This window comes from Xyrauchen texanus, chromosome 28, assembly GCF_025860055.1.
Source record: "Xyrauchen texanus isolate HMW12.3.18 chromosome 28, RBS_HiC_50CHRs, whole genome shotgun sequence".
Lineage (NCBI taxonomy): Eukaryota > Metazoa > Chordata > Actinopteri > Cypriniformes > Catostomidae > Xyrauchen > Xyrauchen texanus.
Genome location: NC_068303.1, coordinates 15,709,405 through 15,737,076, shown reverse-complemented (window position 1 = coordinate 15,737,076; position 27,672 = coordinate 15,709,405). Strand labels below are relative to the sequence as shown.

At 38.3% G+C, this 27,672-nt stretch overlaps 1 protein-coding gene across 2 annotated transcripts in view; it reads right to left on the bottom strand.

The window, feature by feature from the left end:
- LOC127622469 (fibronectin type III domain-containing protein 1-like) overlaps positions 1-27,672 on the bottom strand; it is a 58,434-nt gene that overhangs the window by 28,939 nt on the left and 1,823 nt on the right. The window contains exons 2-15 of one of the 2 annotated variants that reach the window (XM_052096572.1): positions 23,296-23,490; positions 22,439-22,525; positions 21,013-21,072; positions 13,136-13,345; positions 12,245-12,343; positions 12,030-12,150; positions 11,553-11,740; positions 10,884-10,991; positions 9,374-9,562; positions 7,015-9,252; positions 6,534-6,628; positions 5,798-5,909; positions 5,311-5,700; positions 47-175 (exon numbers count right to left, since the gene is read on the bottom strand). In XM_052096572.1, the coding sequence (XP_051952532.1) occupies positions 47-175; positions 5,311-5,700; positions 5,798-5,909; positions 6,534-6,628; positions 7,015-9,252; positions 9,374-9,562; positions 10,884-10,991; positions 11,553-11,740; positions 12,030-12,150; positions 12,245-12,343; positions 13,136-13,345; positions 21,013-21,072; positions 22,439-22,525; positions 23,296-23,490 (4,221 nt within the window). The remainder of the gene's footprint in view (positions 1-46; positions 176-5,310; positions 5,701-5,797; positions 5,910-6,533; positions 6,629-7,014; positions 9,253-9,373; positions 9,563-10,883; positions 10,992-11,552; positions 11,741-12,029; positions 12,151-12,244; positions 12,344-13,135; positions 13,346-21,012; positions 21,073-22,438; positions 22,526-23,295; positions 23,491-27,672) is intronic. The other variant, XM_052096573.1, reaches the window with a different exon arrangement.

The following is a 27,672-nucleotide window of genomic DNA, read 5'->3' as shown; positions in this document are numbered from 1 at the left end:
CTACTATTTCAACACAAATGTAAAAACAAACACAAAAATGTACTACCAGTGAAGCGTTTCTTGCCAGCAACATCAAACTCTGAGGAAGGGGTGTTGTTGAATGGCCGTGTCTCAGGAGTGGGGGCTTGTGTTGTCGTAGGGCTTGAGATTGTGGTGGTCATCACAAAAAACTCATCTGTAAGATAAAGCAGCAGTCAAAACCAGGTTTAAAACAATTGAAGAGCACCTATTATGGTTTTTAAACGTGCCTAATTTTGTTTTAAAGGTCTCATACAATAGATTTACATGCATCCAATGTCAAAAAACACTTTAATTTGCTCATAATTTAAATTGCAGCATTACCTTGTGTCAAAAACGACTCGTTCAATGATCCATTCTAAAGGATTCATTTTAAACTCTTCCTTTCCTGAGAGCCTACCCTGCTCTGAGTGGTCAGATGTCACAGTCTGTTGTGATTGCTCTACCACTTACAGTGCGTGTCGGAAAGGAAACGCCCATACCATATCAGCTCTGTCTGAAATTTTGTTGTACCTTACCAATTTGAGCCCGAGTCCGATAGTGATACATCGGAAGATCAACCCGAACCACCATTGCAAGCACAACGAGAACAGGATGTTTCTCAGTGGTAAGTTTATATGTAGATTGACAATAAAGTGAGTTAGCTGGTTAGAAGAGTCTAACAGCTAACAGCATGCTCTGGCTGCACATGTATACACACCAGAGGCAGGTTTTTTTGTTACCAAATTAGTTACGTAGGCTAGTACAGGAAGTAAGTCTGGAATTACTAACGACTCGTTTGAGGTGTTCAATAATTTGTCATGCACTTTCATTTTTGAAACTTTGTAGACTTTTTTTTACATTCACAAACAGCTATATAACACACTTCATGAAAGGTAATATTTGAAAAACCATATTAGGTGCTCTTTAAAACTAAAAAAAAAAATCATCAGGGTAACACCTGTGTAGTCAAAGCAGCATTTGTTGTATTAAAAGTTATTACACTGTCATAGCTGTGTTATAGTTGTGTAATAATGTGAGGAAGTGACTTATGGTTAATATATCCTTTAAGTGGGCAGGTATTCCTGTCAATCAAAGGAAATATTTTTTGGACAAACCAAGTAACTATCAAAACCTGCATGCTTGTCTTTTAATGTAACTTGGCCATATTAACTGAATTGTTTTCAAACCGAATTACATAACAAATTATTACAAAACCTCTGTTATTAGACCAAATTGTCATTCCAGGAAGGTCATCCAAGATTGTAAGTTTGTGCACACTGATTTATAAAGATCTTTCTTTGTAGCTTACTTAGCTTAGAAAAAAAATAAAAAATAAAAATAAATAAATGGCACATTAAAAGAACAGTTATCCCAAAAATGACAATTTACTCACCCTTATCGTATAAGTCGTATGAATCTCCATTTCTTTTAACAAAGATATGCAGATATGATTTGAATATATTCATACAATGCAAGTCACTGGGGTCCAACAATTCCATGCTCCAAAAAGGAAATAAAGGCAGCATAAGTTATTCCATACAATTCGAGTGGTTTAATACATGTCTTCTGAAGAGGTGTGATTGGTTTTGGGTGAGAACAGACCAAAATGTAACTACGTTTTTACTATAAATCTTGACATTCTGGAAGTTGTGGGCCCCATAGACTTGCATTGTATGGATATTTTCACATGACACAGTACATCTATAAAAATACCTTTGCTGTGTTTCACAGAATAAAGAAAGTAATACGAGTTTGAGATGGCATTAAACGGAACCTATTATGCAAAATTCTCTTACATACTGTAAATGTGAGTCGGCAGTGTGTGTGTACTCAACCACCCTACAATGTTAAAAGTCTACCCACTCATCTTACTCAGTGTGTTAAAATGAACTGTTATCGTTTCTGCTCTAATGTCACGTTAGAGGCCTCGCCAACGACTGGTGACGGACTCCACTCTATTATCATAGATCCTCCCCAGTGATCTACAAACAGTCCACCATTTTTCCCACGTTGGAGCAGATACATTAAGAATAATGTCTCAGCTTCGTAAGCATCATAAGAGTTCTGTAAAATTGAACATAAGAGTCTTCATGTACTCCCAGATACATCAAAGTCATCAGAGCCACTGAAGACGCAGTGGACAAGTTTTGTTTTTGAAGGAAATGTGCCCCAAAACGTACAAAAATGTGTGTATGTTTGTGCAAATAGTTTTACACCGGACTGCTTTGTGAATGAGTGTCAATATAAAGCAGTATCAGAATCAACTATTCGTGTTCCAGCTTTATGTCCTTAAGATGTTTGTATCACACTTTATATTTTGTGAATGTTTGCAAATCACCTTTCCGAATGTGCTTGTTAACTGATTCCACGACTAATGCAGCTAAAGTTACCATTGTCTCTGATTGTTTTCACGGAGACCAGATACACACACATTTAAAGAGACACACATGAAATCAGCATGTTTTTGATTCCATCCAAAAAGAGGCATTTATAACATGGTATAATAAATGATCCGTGAGGTATTTTGAGCTGAAACTTCCCAGACACATTCTGGGGACACCTGAGACTTATATTACATCTTGTAAAAAGGGGCATAATAGGTCTCCTTTAAGGTGAATAAATGATGAGAGAATTATCATTTTGGATGAACTATTCCTTTTACAGATATTAATTTTAACCTATGTATAAAAAATATTTTAAAAATATAATACAATTTCAAATCTGTGTTACATTTTTATGCTTGTTCAAACTAAATCTGGGACAATGTTTTGACTGTTTCATTGTTCGTGATTCATTCATAAGAAACCAGCAACAGTCCTGACTGTGCTATTGGCGTGTAATAGAAATTCAACCTGCATGGCATTTAATTCACAGCTAAACATGCAACACAATGTATAATTAAGAAAACCACATTATTTGAGTCTGCTTACTCTATATTAGATGCTTAAATGGAAAAGTTTACTCCAAAATAAAAATACTATAAAAATACTTTTCTCACTCTCCTACCAACTTTCTTTCCTTTATAAAAAAGATAGATGTTAGACAGAAGTCATTGTATTGGAAAAAAATGCAATGAAAGTGAATGGTGACTGAGGCTCTCTCCTTATGTATTCCATGGGGAACAGACAATCCCAAAAAAATTTCCTAGTGATTTATATAAATTCTGCGCCAATAGCATCACCAAAAGGAATTGCAAAAATAATGGTGTTTTTTTTAAGCAGGTCAGGATGCTTAAACAAACAGAGCAAAATTTTTATAGCTCCATAAAGATACAGTGTTTATAGTTTTTTAAAGGTGCAGTATGTAAGATTCAGAAACCCTTGTTATTAATGACACCTGTTGCCATTAAGTGAACTGTAGCCAGCTACCTGTTGCTCGTGCACACACTCCATAGGGACTCGAGCAAGTGACCATAGACCAAAACAATGACGTAACGTACAAATTGACTGATCGTGATTCACCGGCATCATGCTGACAGATGAGGTAGCATAGTTCAAATTACTCTCCAGTGCTGGAACAGGGCTAAAACAAAGTGTGGATATTGGTCTGGCTATGCGAGATGGCTACGCTATGGCTGATTTTAAGTAATCACTTTTCTTTGCATGATACATTGACTGCATTTATACAATTGCCTATGTCTGCATTAGTTAGCTAGCCAGCTTTATCAATAGCTGTTAGCTAAATTTGGTGAATGATGACAGTAGCTGTTTATAAAATAGACATACATTATAAATATGTTGATAAATCAGTATTTATGTGATTCCAACACAACTGTCATTTTGATATATTGATGCACTATTGTTTTATAATAACAGATTGTATATATTTTCTGTATAACCAAGTTACGTCACACTAATGAATGGAGCTTTTTGCATTATCTTGAACATTGTCGCGCATTCATTTCATGTGTGATTGTAGTTTACCTTGTTGAATAATTACAGATTATCATCGTTTATGTCAGTTACTGTGAATCAGCATACCTGACTTTTAGTATAAAGAGAAGATCGTTCAAATTATTTGAAAGTTACGAATTCAAGTTAGCAAAAATTACACAGATCAATCCTTATGGCACTATATTTCACAAGATTTGCAGTTATGTAAGCTTACCTGTCCAATAAAAAGAACGCCATTTCAGGGTCTGTTTTGATCCCCAAAACCGAACGAAGCTATCTCCAGGAATCAAATGCCCTGCCGATGTTCACTCTAGTTTTCGCTCGACCACGATAACGTTTCCACTTAGCCAGATGGAATTCAGTAGATAAATGTATTTTTTTTTTTGGCTTACTCTGAGTATGTGTAGGAGTCGGTGTTGTGCTGGGAGCCGATCATTTGCTTGATTCCATCTCTAAAATAACGTTACCTAGTGTTGTCGCTGTTGAATAGTGGAAGAAAAGCACTGAGTCAAGGCTCTCGGGAGTGTGCATAAACGTCACATCCTTTGAATTGTCCCGGGAAAAGCGTCCCGCTCCCTTCGCATAAAAATCAGTCTATAGGCTTTAATAGGCAACCCAGGAAGGGCTTATTTTTAAGTTGCGTTACAAGCCGTTCACACATTGGCAAAAAAAAAAATTATTACATATTGTACCTTTAAGCAAATCAAGCTAATCAAATAAATGGCTTATAGTTAATTCTGTATAACAAGTTGGGGTAGGACTAGAGAAGTATTTTGACATTAAAAAAGTTACAAAATCCAGCTTTGAGACTGGGCAATAGTAAGAGGAAAGATTGTTTTGTTATACTGGAATACTGATTCTAAATTACAGAGGATCAGGTCTTGTGGGCATTAACTACATGCCTGCGACAAGACTTATCATACAGCAGCCAACAGTAGTTAAAAAAAAGACTTGGCCACAATACTTTTAAGGCCATTTTTGTTTCATCATTCATCATTTTGCATTGCCACACATTCAATAAAATGTTTTGACTGCACTTTTAGGCTTGTTTGAAAATGTTAATCCAAAAACTCTGTCATCATTTATTCACCCTCATGTTATACATTTGGTATGATTTTCTTCCTTCCGTGGAACACGAGTTTGAATGTTAGAGACTGACAGCTTCCACAGCTACCACTCACTTTCACTATATGGGAAAAAGATGCAATAAAAGTGAATGGTGACTGAAGCTGTCATTCTGCCTAACATCTTCTTTTGTGTTGCATGGAACACAGAACTTCATACTGGTTTGGAACTATATGATGGGTGAGTAAATGGTGGTAAACTATCCCTATAAATCCACATCATGTGTTGAACCTCAAAAAATTTTAATGTTAGAGACATTCAATTTAGTCTTGCTCCAAAAGAATCATCTCACCTTCAGAGTAGCAGTTAAGTATTCCATCAGCATCCACTATTGGGAAACCATTCTTATCCGTTCGTGAGTACAGTCCAGGTGGACATGTAGGCTCAGCAGCTAATGTTGTTGGCTCCAAAGTTTCTGTTACCATTTCTGTTGTTGTGGGTTCAGTTGTCGGTTCTGGTGTGGTTGTAGTTGTAGTTGTAGTTGTAGTTGTAGTTGTAGTTGTAGTTGTAGTTGTAGTTGTTGATGTGGTAGGAATCCTAGGTTTAGGGCGGTCCAAGCCTACAACAGGCTTTCCTCCCACTGTTAGGTACTTGTCACTGGGGTTAACAACAGGCCGACTGTCCCTTCCGTGACCAAATAATGCTAATCCTTCCTGGTTGACCAGTGGGCTGCCCTGGTCATCTAATATATGAAAGAATACAGAGATTTAATAGTATTACTTCTACTATAATTTATATACAATATAAAAAGGCAGCAAAGTGTACAGTAAGTGACAAACCAAAAATAGTCTTGCCATCTTCTCCAAGTATCACTTTTCTTGGTCTACCACTTGAATCTTGAAGAACTCTTCCATTTTCATTCATTAAGACACCCTTGTCCAGATCTACAACCTAAAACAGTGCCCACCGTTACTGTTACAAACTCTGTTCACCACAATAACAGCAAATAGAGTTAACTGGGAGGATATATATATATATTTCAAAACAAAATTATTGAACAGCCAAACAACTGTTTGAAAATGTGTTTTCTAAGTTCACTGCTTGTGAAGGTTACATGCCAAGAGAACAGTCATATTCACATAACTGACTTTGTTTACTTTAAAGATGATTTTGTTTGGGCTGTGGTACTGCTGTATCTGCTTTATTTAATTTTAAAAGTGCACAAAGCCAGGGAAGGAGTGAGTAACTGAAGTAATAAATATAGGCAGTATGATAGTAGCCTGTGTTACTATAAACATATCTAAATGGCATTTTATAGTTTTTCATAATTCATTTAAATTCCCTGTTGAAACCACTGGCTGAATATCTTGCTTTGAACACTATAAAGCACTTGTGACGGGTTCAGGGCTAGAATGACGACTAAAATGTACAGACTAAATCTTTATAATTTATAGATTGGAAAACAAAAAAGAACTACATAAATTACACAATGTTTATAAAAGTTTTATAGCAGTCAATGAAATCAAATGGAATTAATCTCAATCAGGCCAGCTAAATTTAGCAATATTTACACACCCATTTTGTTCCATCAGGACCTGTGATATGTCTGACATTAGCTGTTGACGATACTTTTCCATTTGCAGCTGTCAGATTCGGCCGTCCATTTTTGCCTGAACACAGAAATAGAGAAATAAATATGGAATGATAAATCATACTTATGCACACAATAAAAATGCATCCTGGTCACATGTTCACAACAGGTTAATCACAAAGGCAGATTTTTGGCCTGTCCGACTCAAATCTGTTTAGGTTTGTAGTCTGTAGTATGAATAGGTCAAACGCATAAAATCTGATTTTTACAAGCCTGATCCTAACCCCATTCTTAGAATAATTGACATACAATTAAAATGGATTTTTGTTAATGTCTAATGTCTGAATGGTCAGATTGGATTTCATGTGTTTTGTCTTCATTCGTTGTGCACGACAGGTTGTTAAGTCATGAAAATGTTTCTATATTATAGCATGCATAGCACCTTGTAGACAACATAATATGTACCTTTTCCATAACTGTGTTTGTAGCCATTAACTGGGGTGTTTTCTTTTGAAACAGAACGCAGCCTTGATCCCACCACTGGATTCCGAGATGAAGAAGATGGAGACTCAGGTGATTTATTCCCAATAGAGTGAAAAACTGAATCAGGGGTCAACCTAACATTAGTATTACTGTCAACACCTGTGTCTCGATCTAAAATATGGGGTGATTCTGCTGGACTGTTTTGAGAGGAGGAAGAAGATGATGATGATGTAGTAACAGGTGTGGAAGCAGAGCCCAGTCTTCTGTGTTGTACTGGGTACACCCGACTGGGAAGCCGTGACCCTTTCAGCCGACTTGCTACCACAGGTGAGCGCACTCTTCCTTTAGAACCCAAAAGAGGAACTCTTTGAGGAACTGATGAAAGTGACTTAACACTGGTACTTACAGAACTTGGCTCCCTATCCACATTCTCAAACTTTTGGACAGGTTTGTGAGTTTCACTCACAGCTGTTGTAGTAGTTTTAGGTGCTGCAGTTGGGACAGCATCTTTACTTTGCCTCTCAAATGTCTCCTTGCTTTCCTCATAAAGATAATCACCTTCATGATCATTGCTAATTTTTAAATGTCCATTATTACTGGGATTGTTGGAACTTATTGCAACATTTGTTGAAACAGTTTCTCTGAACATATTATGCTTATTTGAAACAGGATCAACCCCAGGCTTGGAGGGATATGTTGTGGGGGAAGCTTTGGCTTTATCATTAGTGTGCTGAATGCTCAAAGCAGTAGTATGTGGAGGAAGTCTATTAATAATTGGCCTTCCTGCACCTACAGAAGAAGCAGTCCTACTCCACGGTGTCCTGCCAACTTGTCTGCGAATTCCTGTAACTATCTTAGAATTTCGGTTTGGTATTGGAAAAGATGAATTTTGCCTTGTTATAGAGGGGTTAATCCTTGGAGAAGTCTGGGAAGTAGAACCATTCATTTTTTTTTTCTCTTCTCTGTTATCAGAATTTTCATTTTGTTCCTCTTTAGTTGTATCCAAATGGGGGGTTTTGGTTTGGTCAGAAGCAGCTGGTTGAACATCCTTTATTGTGTCTATCTCTGTGTTCTTTTGGTTGTTATGATGGCTCACATGCTCTGTTTTATTGTGGAGGCTTGTTGAGTGGCTATCACTACTGTCAGAAATCCCAGTTCCTGTTGGCAGTGTGGATTGTGAAGACATAGATGATGATGATGATGATGATGAATCAGCTTTGCGCTGTCGTTGAAATCTATGAGCTCTAGTTGAAATTCCAACTCTTCTGCTATTAGGGTATGTGGAACCAGATCCTGAACTTGTGACTCGACTTGATGGGGAGGAAATTCTTCTTGTACCTGAAGATGATGCTGAAGATGATGGTAATGATGATGAAGAGGAAGAAGAAGACGATGCAGATGAGGTGGAAGATGAATTAGTGCTGGCGGAAGATGATGCTGAATCTTTCTCTGTTTCAGGTGTGGTTTCCTGAGGCGAGGGCACCGATGTCTTGTCAGTAACACTTATCTGGTTGGATGAGTCCTTTCTCTGAGGATAGGAGACTGCAGTTAAGCCCTTTCTTGTAGCTGCAGACTCTTGGTTGGTCAATAAGCTGGAAGAATCTTCATTTGGCGTCCTTGATCGAGAACCATGGGTGCGAGAATTAGGCCTTCTTATTTGGCTAATATCGACAATTGAGGAAGTGCGAGGTGTCCAAGAAGGCCGTTGATCCTCTGATATTTTATGGAGGGAGTCAGTTGAAGATGTTTTTAAAATTGATTGTGTTGGTCTTGGTGACTGATTGGATCTTTTTGGGTTTAATTCCATATTGTCAGGTGAGTATTTTGAATCTTCCTTAATTTGTGGTGGTGAAACATTGTTGCTGCTCTCTGGTTTTGTGTCCTCAATTGCCTCATTTGCTCCTATTTCCTCATCTGTTGGACTGTCTGTTGGCCTCTCTTCCTCATCTTTATTTCCCTCTTTGGTATGAGTGGATGATGAGTGTAATTTTGGCCTTGAGTTAGAACCTCCATTTCTGACAGAACCCCTAACAGATGAGAAGATGCTGTGATAGGACCTTGTTTGAGAAAGAGGGCGTGTCTTTCGATTAGTGGGTGGGGCTGGAGTTGTGGTCTGCATGTTTGACTCTTCCATCTCATCCTGATTTTCTGACTCCTGTTTGTCTGATTTATTGTATGATGATGTCTTGGAGGCACTTTGACTGGTCTTGTGGCTGCTGGCTAGAGACAAAATGAAGATACGTAGAAGTTAAGAAAAATAAGAAGTCTTCTCCAAGTTTATGCAAAATTGCTAGCATGATAAGGTTTTTTTGGGGAAGCATTTGTGTTTAAAAATACGTACATGCAGGCATTGCAACGATAATGGCTTTAGTCTGTGGTCCTTGCCCCTTCCTATTGACTCCACGGATTTTGAAGATGTAACGGTCACCTGGTGTAAGTCCATCTATAGTAGCAGAGGTGGTGGTGCCACGGTATGTAATTGACTTTGTGCCAAATGGTTTCATAGCAGGAGCATAGGAAAGGATGTACTCTGGAAGTAGATGTCAAATCAGTCAGTGTGGACAATTTCACCATACCTGAATATTTTCCAATGAACGCCTATAATACTCAAGTTTGAACCAATACATTTTAGCCAAGGACAATAGAGTAAAGACGAAAACTCCCTCTGCATGAGTGAACTTCAGTTTGTTTTTACAAAATGCACATTTGTATTGGTCAAGAATTACAGACTGGTGGTCCGCACCCACACTGGAGAAATTGTAGAAGCTTTTATCATTCCCATATATTTTGGCAATGCCCAAATATTTGTGGTTTCTGGGAAGAATTATGATCAACTATTAGTAACATTGTTACTTTATGAATGACAAAGTGTTTTTCTGTTCTTTATTTTGAGTATGTTCCAAAAGAAATTGAAAAAGCTGACCAATATCTGTTTAACATATAATTGAAAACAAGAAAATAGTCTGTTACCCATAAATGGCTCAAAGAATATCCATCTACTATAGACCAATAGTTTCAAATAGTAGCAGAAGTTCAAGAATTAGAAAGGCTTACTTAATGTATGAATGTTTTTTTTTATATTAAATTACTTTCTTGCAAGTAAGCCATTTGTGGTTTCATTTCCCCAGAGAGTGTCAACAATGTGGCCCTATCTGAGCATCCTCTCCAGCCCGGCATTGCAAAAATGTCTCAACCAATGGTGTGAGATTGGGGCTGAACTATCAGTTTGTGTGACCAAAACTATCAGTTTGTGTGACCAATAGCAGATGGGTGCATTTATTTATGCATTTTCATTTGTTGATGCTAGTGGTGGAGAAATTACACAGCTTTCTCAAAAAAAAAGTTTGGTTTGTGAGTAAATAGAGACAATTGATTGTTTTATATTCAGCTGATTAGAGATGCAAAGGACAGTACAGTATATAAATTCTTGTAATGTATGGGTGTGCAGTGAAGCCATTTATCTGTATCTTTATCTGTTGCAATGGCAAAATTATCTGTATCTGTATTTTGATATATCCAATCTTAAGTAGTACTCTAGCTTTAATTTGCGTTTATGTCTATAAAGTTTTCCCATCCCTTACCCGTTATATTGGTACTGAAACCCGGGAGGGAGGAGGGATGTGTGTGTTGTTGTTTTTTTTTTTTTTTTTTTTCTCAAAACAAAATTAAATATTGTGAATTTATTTATGAAATATTTTGTTTTTATAAAAAAACTTGCTTTATTCAGAATGAAAGACAGAGAATTACATAAAGAGGTTGTTAAACTACAGTATGTTAATCGATTAACTATTTGCTCTACATTAAATGAGAGACCTTTCTTGATTAATATCTTACCTACCATGTGGTCTTACCTCTTATTCGTCCATTGGTTTGCTCAGGCGGATCCCAGGTTGCTGTAACGGCAGTACCTTTCCCTCTAAGTGGCTTCACCTGAAAATTTTCTGGAGGGCCAGAGGGAGCTGCAAGTAGACAGAGGCTAAAGGTAAGCACATGACGGACAAAAAAAAGTAATAATTACCAACAAAATTAAGCACTCTGCTCTTGGACTTTTTTTGCCTGGAGATTTTCAGGTGGAAACAAATACAGCTTTATGTTTTTCCAGGAAAATTTGTAATGAGTTCATTCTGATCCCTTAGCAAATTCCAAGCAGGCAGTAAATGATGACACTCCCCTGAACCATAACACAGAGGCAGTTATAACATGCTTATGGCTTAAAAACCTTGGTGTGTGTATGGATGTGTGTACCTTTGTCTGTTTGCATTGTGTTAAGACAATCCCATTTTCTAGAATCTAGCAATTTTAGAATTATATTCTAGTAATTAAATGTGGAATGGTGCAATGCTGCACGTTTATTACACAATCTGACATTGACCTTTTAGTTTTTGGGTAAATTATTTCCATCATAAATAATAGATACTAATAGGATGTTGTTGCTCAGCAATGCAAACCAAGCAAAACATCTGGCTTACAGTATGCACACCGAGTCTAGTCATAATTGTGCTCAGGCATCATAAACAAACCTGATTCAGGGGTTCTTTGGAACACAGATGCACTCCATTTTCCCTTCTGGTCTCCTAAAGAGATTTGAATAGAGAACTCATACATGCTGTCTGCAGAGAGTGTTTCAATCAAGAGGCGTCTCTGAGGGGTGTCCTTGTATTCCCATCGAGCAGATTCTCCTTTCTCTCTATATTTCACTGTGTAATGCCTCCATAGTAAAAAAAAAAAATAAAAAAATAAAATCATAAGTTTTATATATTAAATCTGAAGTGTGTAAATTCTACAACACCAATTCAAATTGCTGAAATAAACACTTTTTTCACATTGATTCCAGAAAACTTCCCACATCTTTCATTGGTTGTACAAAGAGATGGTCCCATCCCAAACTCACAACATTGGTTGAGCCAATATTGCTTTAGTCACAGTGTTACACTTGCAGTTGAAATCAACTTAATTTTTTTTTAAATTGAAACCATTCTAGAAAAATAATTTTTTACCTGGATCCACCTGGAATTTCCTTCTTCTTTTCAATAAGTGGATCGACCCATGTGATAACCATAGACTGAGGAGACAAAACTCTAACTGTGATATCCTCTACTTCATCCACAAACTCTGGATCTGTCAGACATAAAGATAATTAATGAATATTAAGTTTTGAGCGGTTCCAAAAAACATTCAGCTCTGGATAGCAGCATTATGATCTGAGATGTACCTGTGGTGACTTTTTTACTCAGAACAGCTGTGTTGATGGGTGCACTCCTCTCCTGGGCTCTGGGTGCCTGCAGTGATACCACATAGATGGACTCAGAGGCTACGAACAGAAGAAGGATACCAGATATGGCCATGTATCATTAAACATTACCTACCAAGGGACATGCTGAAGACATGCAAAAAATGAAAGCTTTTTGCTAATTTAAATGGCATATATATATATATATATATATATATATATATATATATATATATATATATATATATACTACATAGCCAAATGTATGTGGACTCCACCCTCAAATGAATAGGTTTGGTTGGCCCCATTAATTTCAGTGAAGATAAATCATAATGCTACAGCATACAATGACATTCTAGCCAACTAAGTGCTTCCAACATTGCAGCAACAAGTTGGGGCAGGCCATGTTCTGTTCCAGCATGCCCTTAATTATAATTTACTGAGTCTGGTGTGAAACAACTTGATTGGCCTGCAGAAAGCCCAGACATGAACCCTGCTGAAGACCTATTGAGATAAATCAGAACACAGACTTCAAGCCAGGCCCCATCGCTCAACATCAGTGCCGGAACTCACTGATGCTCTTGTGTCTGCATGGGAGCAAATCACCACAGCCATGTTCTAACTTCTTGTGGAAAGCCTTCACAGATGCCTTGAAGCTGTTAGGGAGGATGAACTCCCTATTAATGCCCATGGATTTTAAATTAAATGTTGAACAAGCACATATGGGTGTGTAATATTCGGGTGTCCACACTGTATTTTTGGCCATGTAGTGCAATACATTGTAGTAATCAAGCCATTTTAAATCTTAAACGCAAATTAATAATAATAAGTCTCCTCACGACATCAAGCTGAAGAAGTGACTTATGTCCTCACCCAATCTGGGCTTGTTAGCATTACGCTGGTCTGCTTGGTGCTGGCTGAGGTCTACTCTGTGTTTGTTTTGGCTTCGGAGAGGGATGTGTCCTCTTTGTTGAGGGGGTTCTGGTCCGGAGGATGACTGTGGGGCCCTCTGTTGTCCAAGAGCTGTCCTCTGAGCCAGGGGCCGTGGATTAATTTGAGATGAAGATATAGACACCATTCTGCCTAATGAAAGAGAAACAATGAATAAAAAAAAGCTGGCACTGGCATTTTCCTCTAAGAAAATCTGGCACAATTTTTAAGGTCAATGTAAAAGCCTGTTCGCAAACAATTTTACTTCTGAAATGTGACATATTTTCAAATGGCATAGAATATTCAACAAGAACATAAGTTAAGGACTTGATTCTATCCATCTGGAATCGATTAGATCATGAAAAAGTGGTTCCATACCAGATTGGAGTCAGACTTATATGTGAGCCTACTGCATATAGCAACAATATTTGGTTATTGGTTAAAGGGATAGGTCAACAAAAAATTATAAATCATCTACTCTCTCTCATGCAGTCTTAAACTCCTATGACTTTCTTTCTTCTGCAGAATGCAAATTAAGATAATCTGAAGGATGTATGATGCATTTTTGTTCATACAATGTAAGTCAATGGGGTTCAAAGCTCCATTAAGGACATAATGCAGCATAAAGGTAATCCATGAGACTCCAGTGATTTAATCCATGTCTTCTGAAGTGATACAATTGCTTTAAGTGCATTAAAGATTTATAGTAAATAAAGACTTACATTTGTGTCTGTTTCTCATCCAATGCGATCATATCGCTTTTGCAGACATGGATTAAACCACTCAAATCTATGGATTACCTTCATGGTGCCTTTTTGGAGCTTCAAAGTGTTGGATCCCACTGACTTACATTGTATGCACAAAAACATATTATATATCCTACAAATTACCTTTGTTTCTGTTCTGCAGAAGAAAGAAAGTCAAACAAGTCTAAAACGGCATAAGGGTGTATAAATGATTAGAGAATTATCCAGTAGTCTGCATGGCCAAGGTGATGTCAGCCAATAAAGTAGTTTCAGTTTTAAGTTATCACTGATTAAAGTTTACAAATAATTATTTCTGTAAAAATTTGGAATAACTTGACCAGAAACAGTTTAAAAAACATTAAGGGAGTAGAAAGGGTCCATTTTGGTGTCATATTGTCTTTAATATAAATGCTAAAGTGAAAGTGTCTACAATTATAGTAGCAAAATCATTATTATAATACTGTGTTTGTTACATTTTGTCATAATTTATATACTTTGCTGAGAAGAGATAGTGTTTGCAATTTCTCATAAAACAATAGGAAACAATGAAACATAACAAAGCACTTAGTCTAAAACAAGTTTCTGCTAGTATTGGAAGTACTGCTAATGGAAGTACAGCTACACAGGCAGGATCACACATTTTACAGTCATGTGCGCATCCTCCCTCTTCTTTCATTAGTGTAATTCCCAATCTTACATCACTTGGCAGGCGAAGTATACAGTCAGACAATCTTCCTCCCTCTCCTTCACATACAGTACTGTTTCATGTGCATCTCTCTCTCTCTTTCTCTCTCTCCCTTTTCTCCATCCCTTTTTTCTCCTTTAATCATTTTCAGATAACCAGTTGTAGTCACACTTCCTCGTAAGCATCTGTGTATATTTTTAAGGTTGATTGTAACAATTCAACCAGTGTGGCATTAAATTATCATCAAACCGAAATGCAAAAATAAGGACTGTTTTCCAGAACAGTCTCCCTGTCTTCTGGTGGTTGTCAAACAGGTAGTTCTGTCCAAAACTCATGCCACTGGTAGAGACAATATTTATATTTCAGACAGATTGGTATGCTCAAACAAAAAGAGCATTTTTTTTAGTGCCACATTGTTTACACTTTTCAGCGGAACCAGCCTACAAATGAATTATAGCTGTCTTTGCATAATAAACTGAAATAGTATCTTTAAAATAACGGAAAACAATTACTCACTTCACCTTTAAACAGTGCTTTTTAAACTTTTCATTACAAAACTAAGGAAATGAATGCCTGAGAACAAATCAATTACCTTGTACAGCTATGTAGATAATAAAATACTCTAACGGCCTTCCATAATTACAATGGATGACTAGTCAAGAATTAGTGGTAGTTTATTTTCAGTCAACTAGCATTTGTTTTACACAGAGATTAAAGTTGAATGGTGTGAATGGTACCATTGATTGAATGGTATGTTTATCCATTAGCAATTGAATTGAAGGGTGCTGAAATGCTGATTATAAATAAACAGTGGTTTTAAATAAGCATTGTTTAAATATGCCACTGCAGGTTATTGTGAGGATTGAAGAAAGAGAAGAAAAGGGAGAATATAGAAGGAGAGGGCTGTAGAAGTGATTCTTCATTACAGTGTTCAGCCTTTTTGTGAGTGTTTTTGCAAAAATCAAAAGCCTTGCATGCTCCTTGCAGGACTAACATATGATTGCCCTGGCATCACTCACTCACTTTACTCGAGCACTGCCAACATAATTATTGCTGAAATTAATAAGAAGTGTCAGGTCTCAAAATGACTTGAAATGACAGCAACAGCAACTTCTCTTTTTCTGTACACACAAACAGGCATTTCCTATTCAAAGATTCCAGCCAACACTGCAGAGCTTTGAAACAGGGGTGAGATCTGCAAATGTCTTGTTAATCCAGTGGCAATGCCAGATAAAAAAATCAGAGCAAAACTATGCAACAACATAACAATAGCTAGCAAACACAAACATGACCTGGAAAACATTATGGGAAAACCAAGGGAATAAAAGTTTATGAAATACCAACTCTATCATATCAAGGGAGTATCAATTAAATGTAATAATGGAATTTTTTTGTTTCCAAAATAAATCCAAATCCACCGACATTGTTGTCACAGAGAGACTCACAGAGGCAGAGATATTAACTAAATTGCAGGGTTTTTTGAACAGGTGATTTGAAGTTGTGATGTAAACAACTGGTAAGATAATCCAGAAACAGAATGCGAGGATAACAGTTGGTAAGCAAGATCCAAACATGGCACATAGCAGTGTACAAGTGATCGTTAAACTCACATCAAGTCCTTTGATCCTTTCAGGAAACATAAACACAGGATGAACCAAACACCGGGGATATAACATGGGAATGCCCAACACCAAACTAAGACGAGGAGAACATGGAACATTAGTAGATAATAAACCGGTAAGTATCAGCAAACTAGGGAGTCTGTAGTCATAGGTCTAAGATAGATGAGAGGTCTGGAGTCTCTGAGATACTGATGATGAGAACAGACCATGATTGTGAGTGAGAGCAGGGTTTTTCTGCAGTCCTTGATTCATTAGAGAATGAGCGTGTGTCGGCAGTGAGAGAGAGAGACTTAAAGGGAAACTCCTGGCATCCAAACATGGTAGAGGAGGGCAGGGAGAAGCAGATGACAGAGAAGTGTCCAGGAGGTGATTATGAGGCCAAGGAGGAATTGACGGACAATCTGGTAGCCAGGGAGGAGATAGTGGATGATCAGGAGGCTAGGGAGGTGACCACTGGACAGGAACTGGGTCAGGAGGCTTGGGAGGCCGCCACAGGGCAGGGACAGGGTCAGGAGGCCTGGGTGGCGACCACAGGACAGGGACAGGTTCAGGAGGCCAGGGGGGCTGCCACAGGTTCAAGATGCTTGGGAGGTGGCCACAGGGCAGGGACAGGTTCAGGAGGAGGATCAACAGGAGTAGGGATTGGAGATTAAGGAGGTGAAGTTCTTAGTGTTAATGGCGGAGCCGTGGATGGCTGGATAAAGGCAAGTAGAGCTAGGAGAGATTCGACAGGTGGAGCTGTGGAAGGCGGAGCCATGGAAGGCTCAAGGGATGGAGCCATGGAAGGCTTGGAGCAGAGAGCCATGTAAGGCTTGGAGCAGGGGGCCATGGAAGGCTTGGGGCAGGGGGCCGTGTGAAGGCTTGTGGCTGGGAGCTGTGGAAGGCTGGAGCAGGGAGGAGCAGGGAGCCGTGGAAAAATCTGTGGGCGGAGTCGTCATGGTCAGGAACGGCAGCATTGACCGGGAAACGACCTCTATGGTCACGTGCACTGGTATTGACAGGGGAACGACCTCCGTGGTCGCGTGCACTGGTATTGACAGGGGAACGACCTCCGTGGTCGCATGCACTGGAATTGACAGGGGAATAACCTCTGTGGTTGTGAGCACTGACAGTGACAGAGAAATGACCTCTGTGGTCATGAACATTGGTAGTGACAGGGGAACAACCTCAGTGGTATTGAGCACTGGCAGTGACTGGGGAACGACCTCCATGGTTGTGAGCACTGGCACTGGCCCGTTGGTCTTGGCAGGCGTGGACTCGTCGGCCATGGCAAGTGTTGTCTCTCGGACAGTAGAGGCTAAAGGCGATGGAGCTGGCTTGTTAACCGTGGCAGGCATGGGTGCTGGCTCATTAACCGTGGCAGGCATGGGCTCTGATAACCCATAGGGAATGTCCTTTATGGCCAAGCATACCGACATCAGTGTAGGATCATCCACTTTGGAAGATAGTGCTGAAAACCATGAGGTAAGCTCCATGGTCGTCGGAGCAGGCGGCGGTGGTAGCACGGGGTTCCCGCCATAACCCACAGTGTAAGGGAGAAATGTCAGTTTCGTGGTCATTACTGCTGACTGCGGCAGGGAATAGACCAAAGGAGATTGGAGAGTGTGATGAGGGGTAATGGATCACCATCATGGCTCGGACAAACTCTGGAAAAGAAAGGTTCTCCACCTTCGGAAGTACTGTATGTCAATGGAATTCAGTGCCATACCATGGTTGATTTTGAGCGAGGAGTCCGATATGGTGAATGTAGCAGCGAGTTGACAGATCTTGACTGAATATTTGGGAAGTGGAAGATCTTCTCTGAACACCTCCATAAACTCACCCATCTGGTCAACTCCATGCTCCTGATAGGAAACCTGCTGAGTTAAAGGATATGGTCTCATCTCCTGTCATGGAGAGACTCACTTAGGTAGATATATGAACTCAGTTGCAGGGTTTATTGAACAGGTGATTTGAAGTAGCGATATAAAGCAATGATAGCAGTTGGTGAGTAAGATCCAAACAGGGTATATAGCGATGTACAGATGATCGTAAACTCACATTAAGTCCTTTGATCCTTTCAGGAAACGTAAACATGGGAATGCACAACACCAAACTAAGATGAAGTGAAACAAACAGGTAAGTATCAGCAAACTAGGGAGTCTGTTGTCATAGGTCTAATATAGATGAGAGGTCTGGAGACTCTGAGATACTGATGATGAGAACAGACCATGATTGTGAGTGAGAGCTGGGTTTTTCTGCAGTCCTTGATTAGCCGCAAATGATTTGCAGGTGCATGTGATCAACACACAGGGGAGAGAGAGAGCGAGAGTCCGGTGGATCATGATAATTGTAAATATAACAAAACTGAACATCAAATTGTCTGTTTCCAAGTCTTTTGTGCATCTTTAGCTGTATGTATTTACAGAGAAATGAATTATAATTACTAAAATTATAATCAGATTACTTAAATAATGACTTCCTTGAAAAAGTAATCACATTACTAATTACTTTTAAAGTTTCTTTCTAAAACACTTTTCCGCTAAACAAATTCAAAATAGCGTCTATATTTCTTCCGTGTTCATTGTTACACACAAGTCATGCACTTAGTACCTCAAATATTTCATTCACAATGACTCATTATGTTGCCATTATTAAAGTATTCTATACAAATAACATATTACAAGCATAAACCTATAATGCTATAATGTACTTAAAAGTAATTAAATTAATTGCAAGTCAGTAACTGTAATCTAATTTAAAGTTTTTAAATGTAATTAATCACATTACTTTTTAACTAAAAAGTAATTAGATTACAATAACTAATTACTAATTCGATTAGACCACAACAGTGATGTTGGGCCAGTGTAATGTTCTACTGTTTCTTTTGGATTCTCCATTATATCGCCTTTGCTTTTGAGATTATGGGAGAGTAAAATCCTCTTTATTTGATTTAAATCTGGGATTCTTTTTGAGTTCCTTTGGAGGGCTCACATGATCAGAGCTTGGCTTCAAATGTGCTCAGTGGTAAATAAAAGCTTTTTTTTTTTTTTTAAATGTACAACTGCCAATGTCTTTCCTAGAAACTGGGCAATTAAAGGTCTTTCTCTCCAGCAAGTCCAAATTTACAAACTTCTTAAGGGAGTCAAACATACAGTAGATGTTTTCTATAAGTTTGCATCTTTCAAATCTGTCAGACAAGGAAACACTAAACAACTTAAACTAAAATTTAGTTTGCATACCAATGCAAATAGGACATTGTTCATCTACCACTTGATTTGTGATACTTCCGCTTAAATTGTGGTACATCAGTCACAGACTATAAGAGATTGATGGAAAATGATGGAAATGGTGGAATGATGGAAATAGGCAGGGTTGCAGTTTTATAATCTTTTAAGCTTTATAAAATGTTAATGTAAATGTTAATTTTTAGTATGTGGGTTCTTTTCTGAAATATCAGCAAAACAAGTTTAAACTTAGTTCAACATGCGTGTTTATGTCAGACATGTAACAGGTTGAAGAATACACATCCTCACACATTTAACACACTTCTAAATGTATTGTGGCAAGGTGGAGGGCAGGGCTAGGTTGTGATGCTACACACCCTGCCCCTAATTAGGCTAATTAAGCCTCCAAGAGGGATAAAGGCTGACCGGAGATGGCAGTGCAACAGAGAGAGAGAGAGTTACGAGCAGCTGTCCAACACCTGTGTGTTTGTGTCTTTTTGGTTAAGTCTTATATTAAATTCACCTCCTCCTTTCCATTTTACATTGTTACACTGGTGCCGAAAACCTCCTTTCCATTAATTCCTTTACACTGAGACTGCCGACCACGAGCGGGGAGGAGGAGACCCCTTCCATCCACAGGAATGCGGCGGGGCATTCTGTCTGCCAGGGGCCGGAGGACTGCCTCCGATCCTCCCGGGGAGGCACGGGTGTCATCCGCTAGAGGGTGGAGGAGAGGCGAGGACCAAGCTACGGAGTATCGGAGAACCGGTGAGTAAATTTATACATTTTCTCTTTCTCTCTCTCTCCACTCTCTCTCTCCCGCTGCAGCTCCGCTTTGGCCTTTTCCCTATCTTTTTAAATATTATTTAATTAAAATATTTTTAATATTAGTGTTTTAATTTGGTAAATCGCCATTATGGCGTAGAAGTTCATCTTTATAAGTATAAGTACAGAGAGAGTTACGGGCAGCTATGCGACACCTGTGTGTGTTTGTCTTTTTGGTTATGTTCATTATTAAATTATAATTTATATTGTCAAGCTGGTTCTCGCCTCCTCCTTTCCCTTTTACCTTGTTACACTTATGAAATGAAAACTACCATCAAACATACAATATGTGTCTTAACTTCTTAAATTATTAACCCACATACAATAAATATTAATATTTTTCTTCAATATTATCATAATCCATATCAAAACTTAGTAACAGCCATAAGATAATATCCAGCAACAGCTGCTGCAGATCAATTGTGTCTTATAGAGCAGATGCGATAACAATGACGGTGACCCATGAAATATAGTTATTTATGTCAAATCCTGAGTTTTTCATGATGCAACAATCTGGTGGAAATTTAAAGAAGCCATAATCTCTTTAATTATCCTTAGGAAATGGTGTTTCAACCACACAAACAGCACTTTTTGGGCAGTTTCAGGGCAATTTGTGCGAAGCACCCATAGACAGCAGTTCTTTTCTGGGCTACCAAAGGAACCCAGAAGTGGCGGGGTGGAGCGTTTGTGTGTAAACATTAACTTCATCTATAACAAAGATGAATAGAAGGCCTACCTGGAGAGGATCTGTTAAAAGGCTCGACAGCAAAGCCATCCAATTTCACCCACTCTCCCCCTGCAGAACAAATAATAATAATGTGGTTATACACAAACGTAAAATACATGGGACCATCTCACCTCTTTATAACAATTCCTTTACAGGTGCTTTTTTTTACTAAATGAATGGACAATAATTGAATTATGTTAACAAAAAAGTTTAAAAGGCACTTTATGCAATTAAACAACCAGTTATCTTTTAAACAGGGAGCTGTAACACAAATATATTTACTACTGTTAAACACATCCTAGGCCAAGCATATGTTTGTAGGATAATTAATGTATGTTTGTATTATGACCGATGTTTGGGGAAAGTCCTGTGGGACAAGCAGCAATATGCCCAGATCCTACTTGTTGGAGACAAACATAGACATACTTATAAAAATGTATGGGGCGTGAGTTGGAAAAGCGACTGGAAACCACAACACAAGGTTTAAGGTTTTTGAGCTGAGCTTAGGGTTGGATTCAAAAACAAATACTGGCCACATAAATGCTCAATCTCTACGGAGTTCAATCTCTATAGATGCCAATAGTGAATTCAGTTATTTGAAAAACAGAAATGGCTATTCTGTAAATCCTTACACCCTCAGTCTACGCACAAGTGTGTGTTAGCCATTCAGTCTGGCTTAAATCTGTCCCATAAACAATGAGCAGAGAAAGCCTTTAAAGTTATAAATACCTTTTCCTTGTAAAAGGCCTAAAATAATCTCTGTTAGCTCCTAGGATCTGTTTAACTAAATTAATGAGGCTCACAGAACTGTAAAATACATTGAATGTCATTTGTGTGTGTAGAAGATGCTGAAGAATTCATGTTTTGTGAAACTTAAAGCTGAAGAGCGATATAATAGGTTATAATAGGTTATAATAAGTAAAATTTCACGTGTGTCTCTGTGGCGCTATAAAATATTACTCATTTGGTGGTGCAAAAATTAAACATTCATCTTTAAATTTGAAGTGTATAATTTCTTTTACACTAGCACCACCAAACGGAATTGCAAAAATAATCGACTATTTTCAAACAATTTTCTCCCATAGGCGGTCACTGGTCTATTAAACAGATTGTCCCACCCCAAATTCATGTCATTGGTTGAGCCAATGAGCCAAAAGAAACAGAGCTATGTTTTGAAAGTGCCACACAGACACAGAATTTGGTGAAATCATCCTACAAATGGTTTAATTGTTGTCTCTGCAACAATTAGAGCTGGGAAGGAAGCAAGTATTTTAAAATCCCATAAAATATACACACTTCACCTTTAAGTAAAGATACACTTAAAACACGTGCATTTTAAGTGTTTTATGGGCTTATGTATCCATGCACCAGTGTAAAATGTTGAAAAGAGAGTCATATAGAGAAACATCTCTATAAAACACAAGCAAGCACACACCTCCTGGAGTCTCTGCCCTGTAGACAGGTTTACTCATCCCATCCTTATTCTCTGCACTCATCTTGAGAAAATGCAGGACTCCAGGCTCTAAAAAACAACATGCACATGAGATAACTATGCTGAGAAGCCTGACATAGTGGTGAAGTACTCAATTCCTGCATTTCCACTACTGAGCGAAATGAGGGCGTGCTAGTGCGTGCCAGGGCCAGTTGCATTCCCACCTTCACTTCCAGTTCTTCATCTTGCCTTCTCTGAACTTTCTCAGCACCAACGGCCTTTGGCCTGCCGATTACCCTTGGGCCAAACAAGGCCATCTGGGGACTGAGGCAGGGTCAAGTCAAAGTTGGAGTTTCGCTGAACTTGCCAACAAATTGTGTATCCAGCACACAACGGTACAGGTTCGGGGGGAAAAAAATATGGGTACAGTACAAATCCATTTAAATGCACTATGGACAAAGCAGTGCCCAAATAAATAACTTTCCATGGTTCGAGATCATGGACAGTGTGCTGGGACAACATCCCTCTGTTCGTACAGAGACCACTCGGGACACCATTGCAGTTACAGTCAACGGTGAGTTGGCAATGCTAACTTATCTTGCTAGCTAGCTAATGTTTACAAACAATATAAACTCAATATTCTAGATAACTAGCGGGGTGTGTGAAGTTGGCACCAGGGCGGCATGTTAAGGGCGAGTTTTAGGGCAACATTGCAGGGCTACTGGCCCGATGGTGGGAATGCAGATCGATTTTAGTCTTGCAGCTCAAGATCCGTAGCTATTGGCCCTGGCTGGCAAGTTGATAGCCCTAATGTGAGTCTCTAGCTATTTATTTAATGCATGAATGATTTGCACCCTTACCTAGGTCCTCTAGTGTCTCGGACCGTCTGTTCTTGTCCACAGTGACAAAGTGTAATGACTTCATGGACTTCCCATAGCCAATGCTGTAACTTTCTACTGGCCGTCCATCCAGCTCACTGGGTGGATCCCATGTGACTTTTAAGCCCTTATTTACTGATGTCAGCTTCACATTACGTGGTGGCAATGGCTTTGAACCTGAGAGGTTGAAGCAAATTTGTCTGTCAGTAACATTTCACTGTAAAAAAAAAAAAAGATTTCAAAATTGTAAACATAAGATTAATTCCTGACAGTTTTAGTTTAACTCTTTTTTATTGATTTTTCCCCCAATCAGAGAAAAAATAAAAGACAAACAATACAGTGTTTGTTTCGACATATAGACCAAGAAATACAGATAAAAATAAGCAGATATCTTACTCTCTGATTCAACAACAAAAAACAAAAGAAACAAAGGGGTTATAAATGGTTGCTTCCAAACATGCTAGTATGTTACAAAACAATACAAGTAAGAATAATTTTAATGTATTACGCATGTACAGTGTGGTAGCAAAATATATAAAATACAGCAAAAACTGTAGATATTACTAAGAAAAAAAAAAAAAAAAACCTTTGCACCTTTTTTTTAAACAATCACTGCCAGCTGTCAAGAAAACCAAATACAATTGTTTCCCTTTTTTTATGTACTCGGATTCTTAATCAAACAGGGACGAGAGAGAGGACAAGATCAGCAAGGGTCAAAAACAGAGGAGTGGTTACGCAAAGGGTTATTTCTAGGAAAGTTAATATTTTTTAAAGCACAAAAGAAAAGGTTGCCAAATCATGTGAAATTGTTCTGTTCTACCAATCATTGTAAATCTAATTTTTTCTATTTGAATACACTACAACAGGTCGTGCATCCAATGGGAGTAGCTGGGTGGAAATGGATTTTTCCAGTTCATCAGTATAAGCCTTTTGGCAATTATTAAGCAAAAAGCTAAATTCCTGACAGTTTTAATTACAATCAAAGTGCTGCTAAATCTGCACTTTTACAAGCCCTATTAAAATACACTCACTGAGCACTTTATTATGAACACTATGATCCTAATAAAGTGCCCAATGTGGTCTTCTGCTGTTGTAGCCTATCCGCCTCAAGGTTCGACGTGTTGTGCATTCTGAGATGCTATTCTGCTCAATACAATTATACAGAGTGGTTATCTGAGTTGCAGTAGCCTTTCTGTTAGCATGAACCAGTCTGGCCATTCTCCATATTGAGTTTAAATCTGAAATATTTCATTTCTAAGACAATAGCACCACTAAATGGAATTGCAAAAATAAATTGTAAACTGGTTTGGTTGGAGTGATGGAGACAATGAGGTAGGTTCAAGGTTAGTACTTTTAATGTTGTACTTTGTCACACACACGACGGTAACAGTCGTTACAATTATATTTCTCTTTCTGACAGGGCACAGGTTTCCACTCTGGCTGTCGTGCTTCACGCACTCACTCTCTCCCTCTCTCGACATTTGGCGTCCCTTAAATGTCTCTCTCCGTATCACTATAACAAGACACAGGTGTTAGAGGTAATTACAAACCAGGTGACAAGCCTTACCGCTCTCTCTCTCTCTCTCCCGCAGACTGACACATGACCACGCCCCCCATGCCACATAAATGTTTTTAAAACAACTTTTCGAATAAGCCCCTCATCTGCTTTTGTTCAAACAATCAGATAGTCCTGGCCCCAACTCGCAATTAGTTGTGTAATGTTGTTGGGGCAGTCTAAGCAGGTCACTCAAAACAAACACAGGGATTTGTATAGTGCCACAGAGACACAATGCATGTCTCTGCATATTAACCTAGGACAGAAGATAGTATTTTAACACTGAAAAATGTACATACTTAAGCTTTAAATTATTTTATTATGTAAGAAGAAAGACTGCAGACTGAAACAGGAACAGCTATATAGGAAATCAGTGGTCAGTTTTTTTACAGTTTAGCAGTCATTATACAAATATGTTTGACTGCAGAATGCTGCAATTTACCAATCAGAATCAAGTTTTACAAAGAGCTGTGTAATTAAATAGTGGGTGTAAACCCAGCATGACTGTTGCATTAGTGGGTGACTTACTAAGTAAAGCAAATCTACTGTATGTGAACTTTTTATGCATGAAAGTGCTTGCACACTATTTACTGTAAATTAGCATGAATCTAGAACTTGAACTAGAGTTATTACGTTATTATTATTCAGTTTATCAAACTGAAAACTCAGTCTAGAGTTCTGTAGTGTGCTCAGACAGTTTTTCTAACCCTGCTTTGAGTTGGAGTGAGCAAATCTCTCATCACTGTGCCTGTTTATTGTACAACAGCATGATTCTGGCATCAAGCCCTGTGAGAAAGATCAATCTCTTTTGTATTTATGTAAGTATACACACAGACGCAGGTCTCTCGGTCACTGCTTTATAATGTAATATTGGCAATAGACACATCCTGCCACAAAATCTGGAATCACATCACACATGTCAGTGGAATTACTGCAAATGCACACACTCACCACAGAAACATCAAATCTCAGTCTGGCCCATATACAATGATTGATGTTGGGTGGGTGAACATTTTGATTAAATCAAGCCTTGTAAAACATAAGAATTAGATTTTACCCCTAACATAAACAGTTTATCCTGCAGGAAAATAACCTCTAACATCATGATCTAGACACAGTAATCGTCACCTAGACAAAGCTGCAGTAGACAGTGATAAATCTGTTGTTGCTATTTAGTTTATACAACAGCATAGAGCAAGCACAACTGTTTTTTATCTCTAAAGATAAGAGATTGCACACTTTTGTGTCCAGAGTTTGGATAAATTTCATTAAAAATCGCGTTGAAGGGGATGGCTTTTTCGAACAAGACCTTCCCTGTGATGATGTGTTTATTAGAAGTGTGAAGTAAATGCCCTGTGGTTCATTTTTTCAGTTATGTTAGAATGTTTAAGGACAAATGGAAAGACCTGCAAGGCAACCACCTGCTGCTCTGACATAATTCTGTCAATGAAAGACATTAACAAATTATCAAAACTCTCTCTCTCGCTCTCTCTCTGTCTGTCTGTCTCTCACTCTCTCTCTCTTCTATTTTCATTCAGGTGACTGAATTCAGACAAATTCAGACAAATGCAAGAGGTATCTGGAGTAGAATTGTCTAGTTAGTGACAACAATAAACAGTATCATGTGTATCATAGATATATACATATACAATACTGTGCAAACATTTTAGGCACTTGTGAAAAATATTGCATAGATTTCTTAAAATATAATGGTAAATAATTTTCATTTGTCAATAAACATCATACAAAGTCTAGATAACATTAAAAAGCAAATATATATGATGCCCCGATGCTCTTTAATAAATTATCTTCAGAAGGTCCTAGGATACAGCTTTCTGCATTCTTCAACCTGAGCTACATAATGCCCAGGTGTTCACTGGGTGCAGCTGATAATGGACTATTCTCTAACACATAAATGAGAGGTTGAGTGTGTGCTTTTGTGCCAACAACATGCCGACATCTTGAACCATAATGCGCTCACTTATCGACGGACTGAGTTTCCATAATCTTCAGCCTATCTTAATACTTTGCACACGCCAATCAAATACTTTCCACAAATTCCTTTGCGAAAATCTAAGCAAAATTAAATTCCAGTAGCTGGTCAGGGCATGACTTTTTCTCATCCTCTGTACCACTCTGGAATAACTAATGCCTGACAACTCAGCCTCATTCTTACAGGAATAACAACAGATGATAAAGTGCAGGGTTGTGGAACAAATCACCCAGCCTTTTTCTTTCCAATATATATTTTATCTGTCAAGCAGATGTCTGGAATGATTTGGAAGAAGCAGTTATGGGCACGATTAAGAGTTCTAGCATTTCGCATAAGTGTTTTGTCCTTAAACATCCGCAAAGCTTTACTGTCTCCAAAATGTAATATCTAAGCAATATGACAAATATGGCATAAGGTGGAGTAACTGATGATAGAATTTTCATTTCTGGATGAACCATCTCTTTAAGTTTTAGTTGTGTTGAATGTATTTTGTTTTGTAAAAGGAGAGGAGAGGACTGGGTATTATGCAGCTGCTGATGGCAGTCTCAGGCTGCACTTCACAGGCATGACCTCATATAAAGGACATTTGCAAAACACAGAAAAAGCATGTGAGAGCAGAAAAGAAAGAAAAAAGCCCATTGTAACGTGGCAGCTAATATAGCTCAGTAGAAGCTACTACTTTTCTCATCCAAGATTCCTTTGCTCTATTACTTTCTCCACAAAATATAAGAGGGACAGGGATAGTGAAAGTGAGTCAGAGAGAGAGGAGAGGAAAAGGTGGCTGAAATTGATTTAAAGAACTGGAAGCAAA